This window comes from Octopus bimaculoides, chromosome 1 (assembly GCF_046866305.1).
Source record: "Octopus bimaculoides isolate indiv1 chromosome 1, ASM4686630v1, whole genome shotgun sequence".
NCBI classification, from domain to species: Eukaryota; Metazoa; Mollusca; class Cephalopoda; order Octopoda; family Octopodidae; genus Octopus; species Octopus bimaculoides.
The window spans coordinates 133,502,676-133,527,557 of NC_142928.1; the positions used below are offsets into that span (position 1 = coordinate 133,502,676).

A 24,882-nucleotide genomic window follows, 5' to 3' on the forward strand; every position below is an offset into this window, starting at 1 on the left:
TAACCACTTGAGCATGTCACTCATGTGTCAAGAGGAATTCTTTGGAGTTTGAATAAATGTAACAAAAGCAAGCAAAATATGAAGGCAATATTAGCCATTTTTCATACTTTCTAGGATCTAAGCAAATAGGAAATAACAGTTGCTACCTAAGGACAAAAATTGTGTTACACAGTGTGATGTGTAAATTGGCTAGATTGGCTCTCCCATGATACAACTGTAAAAAATATGTTTAGAGAGAGAGAGAAAAAACACCCTGTCTATTTTGGTTTATATTGAAGTGTAATTTTAGTATGTTAGTTTAATTTCCCTGCACAGAGTTGACCCCTAGCATGACCAATGCTCTGTAACAAACACGTGTATTTCTAATATCAGAATTAGTGAAAATAACATTGCAGAGGAGGAAATTTATAGAAACAAATGGCATGGTTGACATTATGCTGTAAATCTCTCATTTTCAGGTCCCATAGAAAAATTAGGTAGATCTAATCCAGCAGCCAAAATGATCTTTGATCATTTTGGCTACTGTCCTCTCATATCTCACTTCATTCTAAACAAAAACTTAGGTATATATCTGAATTGTTTAATTTCTAAAATAACTACAGACAAATATATTATCCTGCACAGTTACTTAGTGATTCTTTCATCAATGCCTGAGCAAATACAGTAGGTTTTATGCTCAGTAGCTTAGGATTGATCAAAATACACCTGGAGTTATCTCTGATACTCTTTGCATTAAATATGTTAACATTAACAAACCTATCTATGTATGAATTGTTTTCAACAACACTAAATGGCTAACTTATCTGAATTTACAGCACATAAAAAGCATCCATTACACTCTTGGAGTGGTTGGTGTTAGGAAGGGCATCAAGCCGTAGAAACCATGCCAAATCAGACTGGAACCTGGTGCAGCTTTCTGGCTTACCAGTTCCAGTCAAAGCGTCTAACCCATGCCAGCATGGAAAGTGAATGTTAAATGATGGCGAAGGTTCTCAAGTAAACTGAATTATTTTTTCTATGCAAACATTCATTTATTATGAAAACATTTATAGAAAAGATTAAATGCCTGAGATAAAATTGTTATCAATACAATTAGATTCTTTCAGGTTGTTAACCTCACTGACATCAGGTACCTTACTCCTTGATTTGTAAGTAGTACCACACAGGACTTAAAATAGGCACAACTTGTTTTAAATTAATACTCATACTCTTACCCTTTTTTATGATTTGAGTACATCATGTTCCTATGTATATATCCAGAAATAAGACAATGATGATGATGATAGAGAATACTGATCAAAATGTTTGTAAATATTAAAACAGGTTTCATTTTTGTTAGATAGGTTATCTAAAAAAAAAAAAATTAATAATCATATGAAAACGGAAAGTTGATGAAATTGAAGCATTGGCAATGTCTCACAAATCTACTTGTAGAAGATGATCCTAAAAGAGTTTGTAGCCAGAATGTAAAGGGATGAAATGAAATACAAGACATTTAACCTGACCCCATCATTTCTGCTACTCTACTGCCTAAACAGTTGAAAATTTGTAAAAGTATATATTGTTGGAGCAACTTTAATCTTTGAACAATGCAAATAATTTTTTCCCAAACACTACTTCTCATATTTAAGGCAAGCTGAGTTTCCTTTATGCTTTGCTTGGTCCATGGCACACTAACTACAGTAAGTGTACCATGGACCAATGTTTTTTTTACTCTATTAGCCGTGATTTGCAGGATACAAGAAAAATAGTGTCAAAGGAATGAACTGGTGTTATTTGACATTTAGTTTTCATAAATTCACTTAGTATCCTGTTAGTCTGTATCCTACTCACTTTAATCCTTTCAACTTCATTCCTCTCTCTCATATCAAGTTGTCTTTTGTAAAACCACTGACCTGTAACAATTCAAAATGCACTATAATCTTTAAATCCTTTTTCTATCAAGTTCTGTAAAAAATGTGCAAATGGTATCATTATCACCATTTTACATACTCCTATGCTATGCAGACATGAGTTGGATGGTTTGACATGACTCAATGTATCAGCTAACTGTGTTGTACTCCAATGTCATTTGCATGTATATATTAGAGAAAGGGGCAGTGCTATGATTTTCGTGGGCCCTCCTAGACTAGTGAGTTTATGTCCAATTTGAACATCTTCAACATTCACAGGAAAAATTTGGGCAGGTGAGGATTCCAGATAATTGTAGTTTTGGAGGATGGAAAGATCAGCCATAATAGTTAATGTAGGGCTGTATGGATAACAGGAGAGGATATATATATATATATATATATATATATATATATATATATAGGCTGAATGGAGGTGACATGAAACTATGTAGCACAAAGAAGCAGAGGTCATTGTAGTAGTAATAGGCAGTCAAAAGACAGTATATCTGTAGGCAAAAGGTTGTAATAAGTTTAATGTATGATTGTGTTAAGCCTTTCTATGAATATCTTTTTTCAGTTTTTATGACTGACAAAATAGCTTCCACTCTTACAATCACAGATGAATATTAAAACTTCATTGTAAATAATTATGCAGCAAGAAAAATACAGCATTAACTCATAGATTAATATTTTAAACATTTCAGAAACTACAAGAGATAATAGCTTGATGCAGCTCACTGATTCCCTGTCAAACTATCCAACCCATGCCAGCATGCAAAACAGAAATTCAGTGATGATGATACATACATTCATATATACTTACACATGCACATATATACATGCGTATACCTGTATGCTTGAATATGCAGATACAGCCCTATATGTGTAAAAGTTAGTAAGTGCTATAAGTTCTTGATCCTCTCGTCAAATGAACACTTTGTAATGAGCTAAAGCAGGGGTTTTCAAACTTTTTGACTTGCGGACCCCTTTATATTTCAGGCTTTACCTTAGGGACCCCCTTATAAATGCTTATGAAATTTATACATAAATATTTGCTTAAAATAACATATATTTTTACATTTGTTTATTTAACAGTATTTAACAAATAGGTTTATTATCAATTAAAAGATTTCGATTAAAAACCATATATAAAATCAAATTGCCCATAAAAAGTATTTGCTGTTCATGGACCCCCTGTCTTGTCCTTGCAGACCCCCTGTGGTCCATGGATCACAGTTTGAAAACCACTGAGCTAAAGAGAGAGATAGACAGCTTATCATAGGGAATATTTAGGATTATAAGGGTGTGATGTCATACAACTTTCAATCAATAAATTATATCAATGCTACTACTAAAAAACAAAAGAAAATAAGTTGAAAATAAAAGTTACAAGCATCATAAATATTTGTAAAAACAAAATGCATCTTTAAACACTTGTTAAAAAAACAATTGTACTTCAAAATATTCCAGTGCAGGCACTGAACAGTTCTTGTTTCAAAATAGTTCATAATGTTCTACACTTGTTTCCCATTTATGTTATAATTTTATGTGATTATCTTATGCTTATGTTCACCATTTCATGTTATAATTTATATGTGATACACCAACAGGTGTATTAATGTATTTATACAATTTTGAGTACTTACATATAGTTGCTTTTACATGTACTGAATTTTTATTATAAGGAGGATAATTTAGAATTCCCAAGATCTTTTGTTATTATAGTTTTGTTTTCTTCTTACAGGTTATTGATTCTGTTGAATTGTGCACTGAATACCTTGTCAAGTCAATTAATTTGGATAGCTGTGTTGATGTCCTCATCCTTGCTGATCTTTATTCACTTGTAAATGCTCAAGAAAAATCTCGTGACTTCATCCGTGAAAACTTTGAACGCATTGTTACTTCAGAAAAATATTACCAATTGACACATACTCAACTAGCATTTTTACTTGCTGGAGACAACTTAAGGGTCACTTCAGAATACCAATTGGTCATGTTTGTACTTGAATGGGTCAAATGGGATGATCAGGTGCGCAAACAGTATTTACCACAACTGCTTGAAAATATACGCTTGCCTCTTTTACGTGTAGATGAACTTGATAAATTAGCTCGTTTGCATATCATGAGGAATAATCCAGGATGTAATCGGCTTTTCCGTGAAGCTCAAGAATATAATCGTAACATTTTTAAACAGCCTATGTATCAGACTAAACGCACTCAGGTTCGGTCAGAGAAAGTTAGTCTTGTTCTTTGCCATGGCGAATCTCCTAAAAGTTATACTTTTAAGACAGAGAAGTTCACAACTTTGCGAAATCCTTTAATTCCTATGTATAACCCCGGTGTCATTGTTGTTGATAATTTTATGTATGTCTGTGGCGGCACTTGCAACAACGATCATAATTTTAATGCTTCACCCCGTTGCTTCCGCTTTGACCCTCGATTTGACACCTGGACTGAATTCACTTCATTATTAGAGGCTCGAAAGGATTTTGTAATGGTTACTGTAAATAAAACGTTGTATGCCATTGGTGGAAAAGATAAGAACAATATCTCTTCTACTATGGAGAGCTATACAGTAGAATCAAACCAGTGGAGTTGGAGAGCTCCAATCAACATTGCTGTTTATGGACATGCTGGAGACGTTTGTAAAGGAAAGATCTATGTATGTGGAGGACAAACCACAACAGGCTGTGTTAACAACTTTCTCCGCTATGATCCCTCTACTAATACGTGGGAAGATCGTTCACGCATGTTGAGACCTCGTTGCAACCATATTTTGGCATGTGTTAAAGAGAAGTTTTATGCAATTGGAGGTAATGTAGAGGATAGTCATGGATTGGCCAGTCCAATTGATCTTATTGAATCTTATAACCCTAACACTGACCAGTGGACTACAATGGAAGTTACTGTTAGTATTCGAAAAGCAGGTGCTTTTGTACGTGATGATAAAATCTATATTACAGGTGGACTGAAAGAGCAGAGGCTTTTAGAAATCATTCAAGAGTATGATCCTGTAAAGAACACGTTAAAAACTTCCCACACCTTTCCATTTGTCATTCTTGGCAGGGCATGTTGTTTGCTCACGTTAAACAGATGTGAGCCTTTCCGATAATGCTGCATTCCCAATAAGACTCCTTAGTATCTCGATATATATTCTTTCATAGTTTGCAAGGAAGAGAGCAACATTTGATTGTGTGATTGAATTGTATTTAAGTGCTGTGGAAGGGGTTTAAGTGAAGGAAGAAAAAAATCATCGGTGATTGGATAAAGGTTTTTAAGTTTTCATTATTAGTTTATAAATGAGGATCAGAAATGTGTTGTGTGTACATATGTGTGTTTGTTGTTTGTCTGTCTATGTGTTGATCCATGGCAGAATGAAATATCGTTATGATTCATTTGCAGTATGATGGCCTTTGGTACCACCAGAAATTATGACTGTGCAAACTATTTAGCCAAAGATGTAAAGATAAGAAAACAGAAAATTGAAAATTATTTCTATACTAAGCAGCTTATTTTAATTTTTATCCTTTAATACCAAGACAATATAATTTTTAAATTCTACCGCGTGGACATAGCTTTAGGTTGGATTGGTGTAAAATCATCAGCAATGAACTTTTCACAACTTTACTGTATTAAATTTTAACCCCTCATTTACAAAAGAAATTAACTGCCATTATTATGTTAGTGAAAAGTCTTATTCTTTGTAGTATGATATGACAGTATCATTTGTTATTTGTGTGGCTTTAATTAGGTATATATCATATCTCAGAGTTTTGATGACCCTATTAACTTGTGCATGCTTTGCTTCCTTTTGCCATGTTTGGATGTTCACAATCTGTAGCAATGTCTTTTGTGTTTTAAAAGTCAGTAAGGATAAGTATTTATCCTGTGATCTGGTGCAATAAATAGTCACTTGCTGACCATAAATAATAATAGGTAACCATTAATGGGTTATCAGTCTTAAAGAGAATGGAAAAATGGAGGTTGTGACATCCTTACCTTTAGTATTAAAAGGCACTGATGGCATGAGTGAAGTGAAATAGCTACATTTGGTCTCAAAACCAGGTCACAATCAGTTTACAACAGAAATACATCCTGTATATTACTCATCTACAATTTAATTATAAGTTTCTGTATCAATACAAGGCACAAGATTTACAGGAGCAGGAAACAAGAGTGTGCAAAAGAGTATTGCAGGCATTAGGATAGTGAAAGGCTGCAACTGCAACCAAGAATTAAAACTGGGCTGTCATTGATTTGGCTCACCACTACTCTGTGACTATACAACATTCATGTTTTTCCTAAGAGCATTAGTAACACAAATGAAGAGAAATCAAGATCCCCACCCCAATTATTGTCATCTTTATATCCTATGACAACTTTCTAAATAACTATTTATGCTTTGTTCCTCTTACTATCAAACCGTTATCTAATTCAGCTAATTGCAATTAAAGATATCTATTAATGGGTGATAAGTTTAGTGACTTTAGATAGGACAAGAATGAGCATTGTTATTATTTCCCCCCCAAAAGCATTATTAACATGAGTGAAATGGTTTTACATAGAACTAAAATTGGACCCAATTAGCTGATACTTTACCAGCACCCTATAATACTTGCTGTTCCTTATTAAAATTTGAAAAATAAAGAAAGCTAAGATGCTAGCAACAAAGAAGGAGCATGATGCAAGTTAATTTCATTAGACTATTAAATTCAGCTACTTCTACAGCTTTGCAGGGTCCTTATTATTTTCAGGCAAACTACTGCAAGCTGCAGCAGATACAAATTAAAATGAATAGTTTTAGGTATTTGTTGAAGATTTTCACTTTTCAACTTTTTACTCCTATATATAATGCATCTAACTTCAGCAGTTTAATGGGTTATTTGTAAATTTTATCATAAATATTATTCCAAACGATCATACCAAGCTGCACAAGGATTTTCCAACAAGCTAAATGTTATGCAAGCCCGTACCAATGTGTAAAGTCTTAAGTCAAAGAACATAACAGACTGTGCCTCCTCCTAGGAAATTAATATATCTATATTTCATGTGAGGGAAAATAAAAAACATTAATCAAGTAATACATTGTATACAAAAATTAGATCTATTTTGAATTTAATAAATGCTATCATCATCATCACATCATCATTATTATTTTAATGAAAATAATTTTTTCTTCTTTAACTCTTAGAAAGATCACTTGTGAAAAATCATTTAAAATCGTTCCCTTTTATGTGGTTTGTTTGTCACATTCAAGGAGGAAACGTTTCATATGACTGATTGACATTTCTCACAAATTTTCTGTTGTTTCATTTTAACCTCCCTTCCCTTGCTCTTATGAAACTAAAGATTTTTATCTTTTCATTAGAATCTATTTTAGCATTTACAAATTAAGTTTATACTGGAAGATGCAACATATTCCTTTCTCTGTAACTTTTGAATTGCTTCACTATTTTTTACTTATTTCTTCCACCTCCATATTGGCAGCTAAACCCTGCATTATTAAGCCAATTAACAACGAAATCTTTTAACTGTGGAAGATGTCTTCCAGATTTTTCATAGATATGCCAAACTTGTTTTATCTCTCTTCATATACAGCTGTGCAATGCTGAAATTTCATGGAATCTGTAAATTTAGAAAGAATTAAATATATGTTGTATTTTAACATTTTTCTCTGCCCTAATGGATGTTGGTTAAAAATATTTTAAAGTCCAATGATATGTTGAATGACATATTTAACAAACCTTGTGATCCTGTAACAATATTGTGTTAATACACAAGTCATATATATATATATATATATATATATATATATATGCATACATACACAAGAAATAAACAAAGTTTTATTTAAATTTTAAAGTAAATACACTTAACCGGTTTCATATTTGTATGACTGTCAAAAGTGTACATTATGAGGAATGTGGAGATGTATCACAAACTATTGTTTCTCAGAAACAATAAAGTTTGCAAAAACTCCACATTCTTCATAATGTACACTTGATAATTATGTAAATATGAAACCAGTTAAGTGCATTTATTTTAATATCTAAATTAATCTTAATATATACTCTGCATTTTCAACTTCAATTATTTCTTGTGTATGTGTGTGTGTGTGTGTATGTGTGTATGTATATATATATATATATATATATATATATATATATATATATATAAAGGTGTGCTTGTGTGTAAAAGAGAATTTTATTTATTTTTCAAAATTTTTAATTTGGGAATTATATTAGTTGTGACAAGTGCACTGTGTTTCGAAGTGTAATAAAGATCAAATAATGAACAGAATTATATTATAATGAGTTTACTTTGTTGTTGTAGAATCCTGAATAATCAGTTAAGACATTTACCTAGTAGTGGATGTCTGAATATGGGAGGAGACTTACTAGAAAATTATATGGAAATTCTGCATTTTATTCATTAGTATTAAGACAAAACTAAATATTTTTCTTAGTAACTTGAGATAAAAGCTACTTTAAATGTACTTAAAAATCTAACTTACCACCATCATCATTATTGTTTTAACATCCACTTTTTCATGATACCCTTTCCTTCACTAATACTCACCAGTTTCCAAGTAAAGTTATATTTCCTCTTTGTCCTTCAAACACAAACAACACACTGACTGAACATGCAAACAAATGACATCATATCTGTGACAGTGACATTCGTTTACAATCAATACACAATCTCAAGACAAAGAGATGCCTGTACACACTTTCTTCAATACCATAATTCAGTCAAGGGATCTTGTCTTGTGATTACTTAGTGTCCTCACTAGTGCTGGTATCATGAAAAAAAAAAAGCATCCAGTATACTGTAAAGTGGTTGGCATTAGAAAGGACATCCAGCCATAGAAACCATGCCAAAGATAACACTGGAGCTTAGTGCAATCTTCTGACTCATCAGTTCCTGTCGAACTCATGCCAGTATGGAAAAAAAGGACATAAAATTATGACATATATATACATAGTGTGTTTTTTCTTTCACTTTCCTGCTACCAAATCAACTCACAAAGCTTTGGTCAATTTGGGATTATAGTAGAAAGCACTTGCACAGTAGGACAACCTAGAACCACCATGGTTGAGAAGCAAACTTCTGAACCACAGTTATGCTTGAGCCTTACTGAAATGAAAATAATTTTTTCTTACTTTTTGATTTAATAATTTCACATCCATTGTACAGCAGTAACAGATGGGATGGCTTTTTGTAGGTTTTCTTTGTTCTTGGATCAATTATTATTATAGGTGAAAGATCTTCCTTTTGATAAGATCTCAAGCGTAAAGCAGGCAACTTGGATGCTAGTTATCCAGTTTAAGGAAAATAGAGTCGTGTCCCTTGTTCAATAAGTACAAAGACACTCACTGTAATTTTATCAAAAATTAAATGGCACAACTTCATAGCCATTGTGACTAAGTAAATGTTTGAAATGCCAGTATTAATTTACTTGTTTCTTTCTCTATTACAGCAGTTTTATGTCAATTCTGGCTTATATAGCAAACTTACAACCAATCTAAATGGTTGCATTTGGCATACCAATTCTAATTCTTGCACAAGTCATCGTATTGTCAAGATATTTTATGTTTCTTTATGCTTTAATTTGATATTTGGATTGATTTAAAGTTAATCTTACAACTGAAAGTTAGTCCTAGACTGACAATTAGAAACGATTTACTTTGTACACAAATGAGACTTAGTTGCTATAGTTAGTAAATTTGTGACGCACGTAGAAAACTGAACTGAACCATCGAGTGTTAAGTGTTTTGTCTAAGAAGATATTACAATACTGGTTAACAGTATATGAATTGTCCCCTCAGTTAGATGTCTAATATTCTGTAAACTAGATAATCCATGCCTTTGGCTTACATTTTTGTATAGCTTAAAGGAAGAAGTGCAGTGCTCATGAGCCTTGAAGGACCACTGTAACTAGTGGGAATGAGGGAACCATGAATTGACAGATATGTGTATGGCAGAAATTATGGAATTTTATGCATTAAAGAAGTTGGAATACATTCTTCTCCTTCTAACAGGTACAGAATCTCTTAAATAAAATATTAGTGCATCTTTAGGACTGAGCGGATAATTCTGAACATGTGGCATTAAATTGGAAGAATGAAGTGAAATTCAAAAATTCTATTTGGAATTTACTTGCTTAAAAAGTTCAAAATGATCTTTCTAACATATGCAGAATATTTTAAGTGCAATATCTGAACATGTTTTGTAGTTGGTAATTTTCGAGACAGAATATCATTAGACAAACATTTGAACTTATTTGGAAAGTTTGGCGTTACTTTCAAGATATACACATTTTCTTGGATGGATGAGAAGTGCCAAAATTTGAAATTTGACAGATCCACATACTGGAAATTATGTAATTTTACCCAATTGAAAAGTTGGATTTTTTTTCTTATTCCAAGAAGTACAGAATGTGTTGGAGCAATTGAGTTGCTAATTTTGAAGAAATTTGATATTACATTGGCAGGAATGAAGCAAAATTCTAAAAGGGGAATGGTGATAATTGTGAATTTTCTCCTAGTTGTAAACTATCTATTGTAACAAATGCATAAATCTTTAGAAAAATTTTTGAGCATGGTTGGGTGCAACAAAATTAGTTATAATCAAGATACTGAGCACTTTGTAAGTTCAAGAAAAATAGTAAAAATTTCGAACATCTGATAGGTTTATGTACTATGAAATAGTTGACATCTTTTATTCGAACAGACACTGACTCTTCAAAGTGATACATTACTACATTAAGCAGTACCCACAAATTTCATGCTATTTTAAAAATTGTAAGATGAGAAACCATAAAATAACAAAATTGCAGTTTTTCTAAAACATTTGATTCTTGAGATATGTAAAAGTTCTTATAGGTAGCATTGAAGAATCCAGTCTATAATAGAACATCTTTGAAAGCTATTTTCTTTATCTACTATTTTTCACTTTACATCCAAAGGTAAACCATCTTAACTATGGAATGAAATTAAAACATTATCACTATCAATACTACCACCACTAACACTAGTACAACCACCTTCACTACTCCCATCTTGAATATTCTTGTTATTCTGCTGCTGTATAACTACATTGGTAAAGCTTTGACAAATCTTAATACACTGTATTACATCCTTATTTTTATATCAGATAAAAAAATGCTCATGTCTAAGTTTGAACTTACAGATCCAGTGAACACAGATACTACACTAAACCATGGATTCTGACAACAATATATTAATAATATGGGTGTAAACATGGCTATATACCGATATATTATTTGCTTGATAATTATGTAGTTCTATGTACTGTTTCTAGACATAACACCCTAAGTCCAGTGTCTTGTGTAAGTATCTATCTTTTACTTGTTTCAGTCATTAGAATGCAGCCATGCTGGGGCACCATCTTGAAGGGTTTTAGTTGAATGAATTGTTCCCACTACTTATTTTCCAAGTCTAGTTCTTATTCTATTAGCCTACTTTGCTAAACTGCCAAGTTATGGGGATGTAAACAAACCAACACCAGCTGTCAAGCAGTGATGGGAAGACATCGATATAAAACACACACACACACACACACACACACACAAGAAGATTCTTTGAGTTTTCATCTACCAAATGCACTCAAAGCTTTGCTTGATCTAGAGCTGTAGAAGGCACTGGTCCAAGGTGTCATGCAGTGGGACCGAACTCAGAACCATGTTGTTGGGAAGCATACATATAGCAATTCAATTTGGATATAAACTTTATAGTGTGCTTTACAAATGCTGTCATGCTGTGAGAATGATCATGTCACTGAATATACATATGGAATTTTGTAAGTATCTGTAGAGTTTATGCAAAAAATGTGAATAATTGCCTTTCATCCTTTTGGGGTCGATAAATTAAGTACCAGTTACGCACTGGGGTCAATGTAATCGACTTAATCCCTTTGTCTGTTCTTATTTGTCCCCTCTATGTTTAGCCCCTTGTGGGCAATAAAGAAATAAGAAAGAAACTGAAAGAAGCCTGTTATATGTGTGTTTGTGTGTATATATACAGGTTACTTCACAGTTTTTTCTGTATTTGATTGAGAAACCAGTGGTCTACCGTTGAGTTAAATGTTTTTAAGAGAGAAATTTTGAAAAGCTGCATTACCTCGCTTTCAGTAAATATGTTGCTTATTTTTGGTAGTTTTTTTTACTTATTTAGTCCCTCGATAGCGTGAGGCATTAATATTTAATGCCCTTTATATATAATTATATATATATATATATATATATATATATATATATATATATATATATATATATATATATATATGTGTGTGTATCCGTGTCTGTACCCCACCACCGCTTGACAACTGGCATTGGTGCGTTTGTGTCCCCAGCATGGCTGTAGTCTAATGATTGAAACAAATAAAAGTTAAAAAACATCATGTCATTATTAGGGCAGTGAGCTGGCAAGAACTTCACCATGCTGGGCAAAATGCTTAGTGGCATTTCATCTGTCTCTATGTTCTTAGTTTAAATTTCACTGAGGCGGACTTTACCTTTCATCATTTCAGAGTCGATGAAATAAATACCAGTTGAGCACTGAGGTTAATGTAGTCAACTTACCCTCTCCTCATGTGCCAAAATTTGAAACCATTATTATCCTTATTCAAGCAACACTGAAGAATTTCATCTCTTCAGGTGGGGAACATGAAAAGGTGTCTGCTAAATCATACTTATATCTCACTTAATATATACTTTCAAAATATATTATTAGCAATTTAATGTCAAAACAAAGAGCAAAAAATAAAAACACCAGAACCATTTTAGTATAAATCACAAATGAAGCATCACCCATCAGGTATTTTAGGAAAAAAATATAAGTAAAAAATACATGGATATCTAGTATAATAAACAAAAAAAAAGTAAACAGATAAAACTATCTTTTAACTCTTGATGTCTGCAAAGTTTCCTTTTAAGACAATTGCTGACCCCCATCTTCCCATATATTTACATTTACATTTCCTTAAAACCCATGTTCTGGACTAGGACCTATGAGCTATGTCCAGCAGTTTGTATCTTTATTGTTGTTTTAAGCCATTGAAAATCTAGTAAAAACATATATATATATACTGACGTCTTTGTCCATTCTCAAACATAGATTACAGTATTAACAAGCTAATGTATGTGTTTATTGGCATATATGGTTGTATATGCTTACGTATAAACATTTGTAAACAACCATATACCCAGACTTGTCATACTTTTATATCAATACTAGCTGACATACCTGGTAATTCCCGGAAAAGCAGGGCTTATACCTTGGTTCCGTTCTCATAATTGTTTCGCTAATCCAATAACAATACAAAGTATGTAACCCTTAAAACGGTTTTTGTACATTTACAGAGAATACTAAACCATCTTATATAGGATCTTGTTTTTAGGAAATCCCAATAAGTTATGAATACCCAAATTGTGAAGTCGGTTATGTAATAACATGGAATTAGTTACCCGATAGTAAGGATTCAAATAAAGTAGCCCTGAAAATGGCTTTAATGCATTCTCAGAGTATATAGAACTTAGGAGGAAATACCAATAAGGTATGTATACCAAAATCGTGAAGCATGTTACCTAATCGGATATGAGATAATAACAATTCAAAGTAAATAACTCTGAAAAGGGCTTTTGTGTGTTCCCAGAGAATATAACCCTCAGGGGCACTAGTGTTGAAATAGATTTATAATGAATGTAAAATCAGACTGACATTTAGTTTTACAGTAGACATACAAATAAATTTGCATATAGATTTTAAAATAAAATAACATGTAGGTTATCAATTCAATTAAAAAATAAATATCTGATGATTTGGTGAATCTTATAAAGTTTTCAGAGCTTCTTGATAAACAATATTTTTGGTCTTTCCTTGTGGGGCATAAATAAACAAAATGATTAAGATTGCTGACTCTTGAGCATCCCACAGAAAGTTGGCCATGGGAGAAAACTGTTTCCGCAAGGTTCAGACCGACCACATCCAAGGACTGCCCCTGGGCCTTGTTAATGCTCATTGCAAAGCTCAGTTTCAATGGGAATTGCAGGCGCTTGTACTGGAAAGATATATCCAAGGGAACAAGTGGAATTCTAGGAATGAATACAGGCTCATCACTTGCTTTAGCAGTCAAAATTGTTGTCTACAAGACTGTTGAAATCATCTTCTTTATTATAAGTTGCGTGCTATTGCAAAGCTTTGGTGGATTGAGGTTTCAAAGCAGCATAACTAGTGCCCCAGTCTTGAGGTGAGAGGCTGGGTGGTGTTAGACTATTCAAGAATTCAATTGCATAATTCACAGCTTCATCAATATTAAGTACAGTGTCAATGGACTTGTATATGTGATGCTCACCTGGCAACTGTTCCAGAAGTTTGATAGTCAAATCATCAACTGCCACATTCTTTGGAGCTAAAATGGCATGGGTTTTCAGCCAGTTGTGGTCTGTAAACTGATTCCTCAGGTTAGGAAACACCTTATTTATTAGTTCTTTTAAATCAAGATAGCATATGTCCAAAAGGCAAGCTTTCCCAGCCATCCTTCTCACCAAGTGCCATTACTGACGTCCAACAGTTACTTTGAAAAGGTTCTGTCTGCATCCTCACCACTGAGCTGCAGTCTCATGTTGGTTGTGAGTCTCAGCTTTTGCACACTGCTCCATAGGTAGGACGACTTTATGCTGGCATTTACCTCATCAGCTCTTGTTCCTTTTGGCACCACAGGAAGGTTTTGTCTAAAGTCTTCTGCAAGCAAGACTGTGGCATCTCCCATGAGCTTGGTGTTGTGTCTCAGATCCTGAAGGGCCAAGTTAAGAGCTTCAAAGGAAACCTTATGGCTCATTATTGCTTCATCTCAGATGATCAACCTGCATTCACCCAGAAGTTTGCCTTTTATAGAACCACGACTGATGTTGCAGTTTGCCTTCTTTTTCTTGAACAGGTCCAAAAGGAGTTTGAAACAGGAATGAGCTGTGCGGCCACCACTTAACAGAGTTGCAGCTATTCAGCTTGACACTACTGCTATGGCAATGTGTTTCACTTGGTGCAGTTTAGCCAGAAGAAGGTTGATGATGTCTTTCCAGTTCCACCTGGAGCATCCAAAAAGAAAAAAAACCTCCTCTTTTATTTTCAATGTTTGAAATAATGGTCTTATAAACACACAGTTGGTCCTCCATCAGTTTGTGTTTGTTATCAGCTATATACACCGTCATTTCCTTGATGTCATAGCTGATTTCTCACAGGTACTCAATTGTGAGATTGTTTGCTGCCTGCTCTGGTTGAGGCACACCAAATGTGGCAATGCCTTGACCTCCCATAACTTGCACTCAGGTGTACAGGTCAAGTAATGCCTCATTGTAAATGGCGTTACTGACCATGTCATCAACATGATAGAAAATAGCTGGCACAGTTGACTTGGTGCTCTGCTGACTGCTGCTTCCTCCAGTGCCTGGTCCCAGTGAGCATCGCCCTCCAGTAGTCCATGTTTGGCGCAGGCTTCTCTGTAGGTCGTGCAGACTTCCCCATTATGTCTTTGAAGGTCTAACAGTGTGCAGTAGTAGATGCAGAAAGAAGCACTCCTGCTGATTAGGGTGTATAGTGTACACCCGCCCGATGGCCCCACTTCTGATGACAGCAAGTTCTTCCCAGCCCTCAGCGCATGCTCCTTGCTTGTGTCTGTTCCATCTATTGTGTGCCCAGGTATAGTACCTCAACATGCAACAGTGTTCAGGCAAACAGATTACATTGCCATAATTTGAAGAAAGCCATCAAAGTGGTTTCTGGTAGATTCAGAACTACGTTTTGAGCATGTCTTCTGTGAAATATACACGCTGACCATTTTCAAGATGTACAGATAGATTCACCACTATTGGATGCCACTTGTGGATTTCGAAGCCCAGGATGTGTCACTTTGCCTCATTAGAGGAAATATACCTGCCCAACTTATATTGCTGAATTTCGTCTGCCTGCCTGCCCTCCAGTTCAAGTAAAAAACCCACCATATCTGAATCCCTATTGATGTATTTACATATGTATTTAATACTTTTTATAGCTGCATGACTCAACATTAACATGGGCCTGCAATGATTTAGACAGCAATGGGTTGTAGGGCATGATCCACCTGTTGTCAATTTCCATCCCTTGACCATTAAATTTGAGCTTGGTAGTGTTTCCACCATTTTCTGGTTTTCAGTGCCTGTAGAGTGGGTAACCATCATATCCTGTATGTGTCTTGTGGATAAATTCCGTGGGGAACTATTTGATGCACTTCTTGTGCTTCATGCAGGTTGATCTAAGGAAAATGAATGGGCTATTTCCCATGGCTGTTAAAAGAAAATATATGGGTTATATATGTGGACCCCTTCAAGGAGCCCTAGCCATCCAATTATAGAGCCTAATAACAAACTGGATGTAACTTTAACATGTTTGCAAAGTTTCATGAAAATTCATTGACAGGTGTAGACAGCAACTTGACACAAACAAACATCTTGTGTTTATATATGTATAGATTACCTCATGTAGAATTAAGAATTAACACAACAGTTTGTATCTGTTGTTTTAAGATTTTAAATAAAGCTAGTAAAATAACTGACACACACATTTACATATATCTCCACAGATATATAAGCACATATATGTATCTACTCCTACATATATGATATTAACAAACAAATATGTGTAATTACTGGAGGGTATGTGTGTATATATATATACACACAAGCACATCTATGTTTACACACATTCACTCATATTTATGCAACTGCAAATACCTGCACAGACATACAATATTTACATCAATGCTGTTGATGCAGAATTAATAATTAATAGAAAATTTCTATAAGGTTAAATAGTAATAGATTGTGTGTAGAGATATACATAATTTTACAAACATTAGATATTCATACTCCTACATCAATACTGATAAAGGAATACATGCACCAGTTGGAAGATTGCACAGCCAAAATTGTAGAATCTGATCATAAACTAACTGTTCTTGGATAGTGGGTTTGATACACCCAGATTAACACTAGCATCAGGTCATTTTACCATTTCAGTGAAGCTACCTCTTTTGTAAGCCACTTTGTTATATATCCAGTCATTAACAACTTCACTTAGCGATAAATGCACCTTCAATCATCTATACATTCAGTTATCTGCACATCAGGAACAAAACAATTGGCTAGATACTTGTTGGTAGGGATCCATTCAGTTCATGCACACATGGAAAAGCAGATGCAGAAGTGATGATGATATGATATGTGTGTGTATATACTTGTACAAGTATCATTTGTAAAAGTGTTAAATCATCATCATTTTTACGTCTGCTCTCTATACATGCATAGGTTGGAAGAATTGTCATAATCCAAGTTTGATCTCTTCAGGAACCACTGCCCTCATTGTCTATTTTTATACATTTTATTGTTGAACTAGCATTAGAAAGGTTGTCAAATCCTTCGCAAATAGGACTGAAGACCTCTCAACCAATCACTAAAGAATGCACTGGCATGAGTGGGATTGCCTTGTACACAGAAAATATAAAGAATATTCCCTACCCTGCTTTATACAGCATGGAAAAATGGTTGTAAAACAAATGAACAGAAATTTATTTGAGGCATTATTTTATATCTTGATGTTCTTCCAGTCGCCAATCCATACCTAATTTCTTAAATGAAGTTTTTCAAAGCACAAAGTAACCGATCATATCAACAATGAATTTAAACACATTTATTTATATTCTTATAAAATTAATGTGGGATATAGAATATGGAATATATAATATGATATAAATGGTAAAATGAAAAATGGAATGAAGTGTTGAATGTCTTATTGAATATATGAAATATTGAGTATTAAATATAGAGAATCAAATATATAAAGAAAATCAAATATATAAAGGCAATTATGTACTTTCATGCCTATTGGCATTCATCAGGCCTCATCTGACAGACTGTAACAGACTGGCTGTGTTTTTGTCTTTTATACCTATTCCTTTGGACAGCAGCAGTAGGTGTTTGACTATTTTTAGAAATGATGACATTTGAGAGATTTTTTTGTGTTTTAGTCATAGGGATAAGATTTTTAAACCCCAAGTAAAATAAATTTAATCATTGTTTATTAAGAATGGGTTTGAATTTCCTAATAAAGTCCTTTTCTTTGCATTTTCTCTCAATTTCATTCAGGTTGTAAAGTTTATGGAATGGAAATATCATAAAAGTTTCACGACCAGATGTTGCCAGATGGTTACTCAGTGGTATTTGGCGGACTTCTGGGTTTTTAATCTGTTGTCGATGCACACGTGAGCATTCCGATAGTGCATTACCTGTCTGGTCAACGTACAGTTCTTCACAATTAGGGCATTTGATGCAATAGATTAGATTTCTACTTTTGCAGTTCATGTTCGCATTGGTGAATATTTTTCCTGTTTTTGTGTTCATATATGGGCGGGTATGAATTGATCGGCATGTACCACATCGGCTATTTATTTTGTATATTTATTTTTATTCACACATATATATATATATAAATGGGCTGTGCGTGAGAAGACCCGGCAAGCCAAGTAAGATCGTTGCCAGTGCCCCTGGACTGGTTCTTGTGCGGGTGGCACATGAGATGCACCATTTTGAGCGTGGCCGTTGCCAGTACCGCCTGACTGGCTCCTGTAGGATTTTCGAGCGAGATCGTTGCCAGTGCCCCTGGACTGGCTTGTGCGGGTGGCACATAAAAGACACCATTTCGAGCGTGGCCGTTTTCGTGCGGGTGACACGTAAAAGCACCCACTACACTCTCTGAGTGGTTGGCGTTAGGAAGGGCATCCAGCTGTAGAAACTCTGCCAAATCAGACTGGAGCCTGGTGTTGCCATCCGGTTTCACCAGTCCTCAGTCAAATCGTCCAACCCATGCTAGCATGGAAAGCGGACGTTAAACGATGATGATGATATATGAGGTTACTGGAGTTCTGTAATGCAAATAACCTTTTGATCTGCAACACCAACTTTAGGAAGCCTGCCAACCACCTGATAACCTATCAATCAAGTGACTCTGCTAGCCAGATAGATTTCATTTTCACCAGAAAGCAGGATGCATGGTTGCTTTTAAATGCAAAGACTCTTCCTGGGGAAGAATGTATCCCCTAGCATAGACTAGTCATTAGCAACTTTAGACTCCTGGCCAGAATGATGCCAAGAAGCAGATCAATCTGGAAAAGATGAACCCTTCATATGGTCAGAGATTTAGGGACATCCTAATCGAGAAATTTGATGAGAAAGAGGAGTAGCTACAAACTTGTGACATAGAGGGCAACTGGGAATTCCTGCAGGACAACTTGCTGAGTGCCACAGACCAAATCTGTGGCTGGTGCAAAGTCCCTTCCAGATCCAGGGTAACCTGATGGTGGAACAATACTGTAGACAGAGCCATTAGAGCAAAGAAACAGGCCTGGAAGAGTGGTGGCAGCAGGGAACTGTATCAGATAGCCAGAAGGGAAGCTAGGAGACAGGTGTATCTAGCCAAGGGAGAAGCAGAAAAGAAGAAGTTTGCCTATGTTCAGTGCTGTGAGGACCAAGAACTGAAGTATTTTGGATTGCAAAACTGTGTGAGAGAAAATTGTGATGTCATAGGAGAGAAATGTGTCAGCATAGATGATGGTGCACTTGCTTTTAATTTGCCTGCAAAGAAAGAAGCTTGGGGATGTCATTATGAAAGACTGCCGAATGTGGAGAATGTATGGGAAGAGGAGAGTCTGTCAAATGTTGACCCAACTGAGGGACTAGCTATCTGAATTGACAGTACCCTGGGAGATAACACAATTAAGGATATGAAGACAGGGGAAGCCTCCGGCCCATCAGGAATTACTGCTGATGTGCTTAAAATATCCAGGGGTGGGGTTATGGTCTAGTCACCCATATTGTAAATCAGATGGTCCATGAAGGAGTCATACCCAATGACTGGTGTAGCAGCACCATAGTCAACTGCTACAAAGGTAAAAGTGATGCCTAAGATAGAAATAACTACAGAGCTATCAAATTGTTGGATCAGGTGATGAAAGCCACAGAGAGAGTCATAGCCCAACTAATCATGGAGAGAGTTAGTCTAGATGAGATGCAGTTTGGCTTTGTGCCAGGTAGAAGCACCACTGATACTATATTTCTGGTAAGGCAACTTCAGGAGAAATACCTAGCCAAAAATAAACCTCTGTACTTGGCTTTTGTTGACTTGGAGAAAGCTTTTGACAGAGTCCTCCAATCAGTTATCTGGTGGTCAATGCAGAAACTAGGGAAAGATGAGTGGTTGGTGAGAGCTGTACAAGCCTTGTACAGGGACACTACCAGTAAGGTGAGGGTAGGCAATGAGTACAGCAAAGAATTCAGGGTACAAGTAGGGGTTCGCCCAGGATCAGTGCTCAGACCCCTCTTGTTCATCATAGTCCTCCAGGCAATAACACAGGAATTCAAGACAGGCTACCCCTGAGAACTTCTCTGTGCTGATGACCTTGCTCTTATAGCTGAATCACTACCAGAGCTAGAGAAGTTCCAGGTATAGAATCAAAGGGCCTTAGAGTTAACCTAACAAAAACCAAAGTCATAGTAAATAGGAAGGCGGACAAATCACAGATCCCTGCTCAATCTGTAGAAAAGGTGTAGGTAGAAACTCCATATAATGCACCCAGTGTAAGCTTTGGACACACAAAAGGTGCACAGGTATAATAAATGCTGAAAATATGAAGAAAATAGATTCCATCAACTGCCAGAGGGGCAAGCTAGAGGTAGTAGATAGCTTCCAGTATCTAGGCGACCAAGTTAGTAGTGGAGGTAGTTGTTCTGAGAACATAACTGTGTGAATAACAAAGGGCCTCTCTCTCAGAGTGAAAGGCAGGTCATTTGATGCCTGTGTGCAAACAGCTATGTTGCATGGCAGTGAAACATGGGCTATAACAGCCATGGACATGCATAAGCTTGAGAGAAATGAAGCCAGTATGCTTCGCTGAATGTGTAATGTCAGTGTGCAGGTTCAACAGAGTATAAGCATCTTGAGAGAAAAGTTAAGCATAAGAGGAATCAGATGCACTGATTCCTCTTATTATGAATTCTATTTACCATAAAACCCATGTAATTTATGCACTTGTTTTGCAAAAACAAAAATAAACTTTAGGGGGTGTGTAAATTACATGAGTAGATCATATCCAGAATTTTTTAAGAATTTTTTTTGTTGAAAAATGACATATGGGAAGTTTTTACAGAAAAGATAATGGCTTAAATATAATGAAGTTGACTTTTATCTATGCTGGACAGTACAAAACTTAATTTTTCTGTATAAATTTACTAAAACTGTTAAGTGGTTAACTACTTTTTGAAGTCAAACGTTCATGCTGGTAAACATGGTCCGGGCCATATTTTACATTACTTGGAGCACCATTGACATATGTAGAGATATGGATATTCTTCACTGAAAAAATGTAATGATATAGATAATCTTGATTGTATATTTTTATTTTTGTCTCTTTATTACTAGACACAGTTTTAAGTTTGTCATACTGTTTATGTCAATTTCGAACATTGGCTTCATTAACATTAAAATACTTTCTGGCAGCTCTATTGTCATGTTCAAATGCATATTCAACATATTTAATTTCTGCTTCGCAGTAAACAGTTCATAAGTTCTGCCCATACTGACAATAATGGCAATAACAAATTTTTAAGTTTGCTTAATATTTTATAAGTGTGAAATGATTAAAATTTTTTGATACTCTGTATAAAAGGTTCCAACAAGAATAGACAGAAAAGAATTGTTTACATAATCAGTTTGATTGGTCACCTTCCTCTGTCAGTTGAGTAAGGTGTCATCCAAGCTGATGTTTATTGGTAATTAAACTTATTTTGCAACACCTATGTGTATTTATTAGCTTTGTTTTTGTTAGTAATTCTTATCAACAACTTTTCCTGCAATCGTGATTTGAGAAGACATACAGAAGTATGCTAAAGATCAGACATAATCTCTTGTGGGCAAGAACTGTAAAATAAAGTTTATTATAAACAACACAAACATTTTGTTATTTAATAGCTTTCATTATTGCCTGCACATTATTGCCTATGATATATATATGTACTTACTTTAATGTAATATATTGTATTTCCAATTTTTAAATGTGCATATTTTGTATATGCATATATCTATGTGTATGTTGTGTAGCCAGATATTTTTTGCACATATGTATGAAAGTATTTTTGAATATTTATAAATTATACATAAGTATCATGTTATGCTGCCCTGTATCTATATATGCAAATATTTATCATTTTATAAATTATTTTATATATACTATTTTAGCAACTAGTTTTTATAACTATTCTTATTTTTATTTAAAATGTTTATAATTATTCTTATGTTTATAACTATCCTTATTTTTATTAAAAATGTTTACAATTTTTAAATATTATAATTCTTATAAATTTTTTATAATGTATATATGTTTTTATAATGTATATTTGTACGTATGTAAACCTATATGGCCAATATACATTCAGGCCTGTATATATAAACATTATTTACAAACATATATATATACATTAGTCCGAGTATGCCATGTATAAGGGTATTACTATATTATTGATATGTATGGGGTATTAGTATATACATTATTGTATGTACAGTTATCTGTTTGTTTTGTTGGTAATTGTCTGTATATATATATATATATGTATAAGTAGGTATTTATCAGTGCATGTTGTTTCCATGTACAAAAATCGTTTGTATATGCATATGTGGTTGTACCAGTATGTATACACATACACTTTTACATATAAAGCTATGTATAACACAATTTTGCATGTACATATCCATCTACATATGATGTCAATCTATTTACTTTTTATTATTATAGCAATTATAAGTAAGCCTGTATTCTCTACCCACTAATTGTTATCTCCCCTACACTACTCATAATTCTGACATTTTTTTTTTTACTTTTCTCTTCAGTGATACACAACTCTTTTCGATATTATTAAATATAACTTTTCTATGCTGCCCCATAGATGATTATATCTGTTTTAGCAGCGGATGATGTAAGTAAATTCCCCGTCATCTTATTTTAATTTTTTATTTTCTAATTGTTATTTTTATTCCATTAAATGTCTTTTAGTATCTACCTCTTAAAATATCCTTCTACAAGTTTAACTACATTCCGTAATATTACACTTATTTTCTTCTATTAAAATTAGACATTATTTGCATAAAACATTTTAATTATAAATTTTATATACCACAAACCATTATAATTACTATTAAACATTTGTTTCTAATTAATTACTTAGCTGTATTGATTATTGGCTCTTAAATAAGGCAGTGAGCTGGCAGAATCATTAGCATGCTGAGCAAAATGCTTAGCGATATTTAGTCTGTCTTTATGTTCTGAGTTCAAATTCTGAGGTTGACTTTCGGAGTCAATAAATTAAGTACCAGTGAAATTCTGGGGGTCAATGTAATCAACTAGTCTCTTCCCCGAAAGCTTTGGGCCTTGTGCTTATTATAGAAAGGATTATTGACGGTTAAATATAAATTTTAGTCCCCAGTACTTCAAAATCCTGTACTTCCTTATTTGAGTAGTCCTTTTTCTTAATGTACAGACCTACCAGGTTTTACTTCATATGGGAGTTTTAAATTAGCTCCTTTATACTAATCTATAGAGAGAATGTTACCCTTATTAGTATCATGTATATCAACATCCAAGCATTATCTTTTAGTCTTGTTTTAAATAGACATGACTCCAAGAATAATAACACATTATAAACATAAGTAAGAACACCATACCTGTGTAATCCTAACGTCGTTTTAGCTTTTTTAAATTTTCAGTTACTGATGAATACTTTTTGACAACTCTAATTCTTAAAATGAATTTATTGTCTCTCTGTATGAAACGATTGTATAGCTACACAAAGAAAAAATATTATTATCCATATTAACATATTTATGTAAAATATGATTGAAATTGTTGAATTTTGTTTAATAAGTTAAATCACATACTTAATATACCTATATATGCATACATATATATGTATATATGTGCATACATATATATATGTGTATACATATATATATGTGAATACATACACACATATATATGTGCATAAATATATATATATATATATATATATATATATATATATACATGCATACATATATATATATGCATACATATATATGTGTACATATATCTATATATATGCATGCAGGCATACATATATATGCACACATAAATATGCGTACACACACACATATATATATATATAATATATATATATATATATATATATATATATATATATATACATATACATACACACACACACACACACATATATATATATATATATATATATATATATATATATATATATATATATATATATATATATATATATATATATACATATATATATACATATATGCATACATATACATGTGCATACAGATATATATATATGCATACACATATGCGTACATATATACATACATATATATGCATACATATATATATATATGTATACATATATACATACATATATATATGCATACATATATACATACATATATATACACATACATATATATACACACATGCATATATATATATAAACATACGTATATATATACATACATATATATATAAATACATACATACATATATATACATACATACATACATATATATATAATATAAATATATAGATATATGCATATATCCATACATATATGTACATACCTACATCTATATGAATACATACATGCATATATGGGTACAGGACATAAAAAAAAAAACGTTAAACACAATGAGAAACGAAAAACGAAAACATAAAAGCGGAAACAGAAAACGAACTTTTTTTCGAACAACGAAAAAAACAAACAGAGAAACGAGACATGCTACATAAAAAGTATATCCCTTCGTTTGTTGTCCCTGTCCATCTACTCTGCATTTCGGA

General features: G+C 33.6%; 1 protein-coding gene across 1 annotated transcript in view; it reads left to right on the top strand.

Moving 5' to 3' along the window:
* Positions 1-7,575, top strand: part of LOC106874669 (kelch-like protein 9) — a 31,170-nt gene extending 23,595 nt beyond the window's left edge. Inside the window, exon 3 of the mRNA XM_014922466.3 lies at positions 3,637-7,575. Within this exon, the coding sequence (XP_014777952.1) occupies positions 3,637-5,004 (1,368 nt within the window). The 3' untranslated portion in view covers positions 5,005-7,575. The remainder of the gene's footprint in view (positions 1-3,636) is intronic.
* Positions 7,576-24,882: the final 17,307 nt, after the last annotated feature.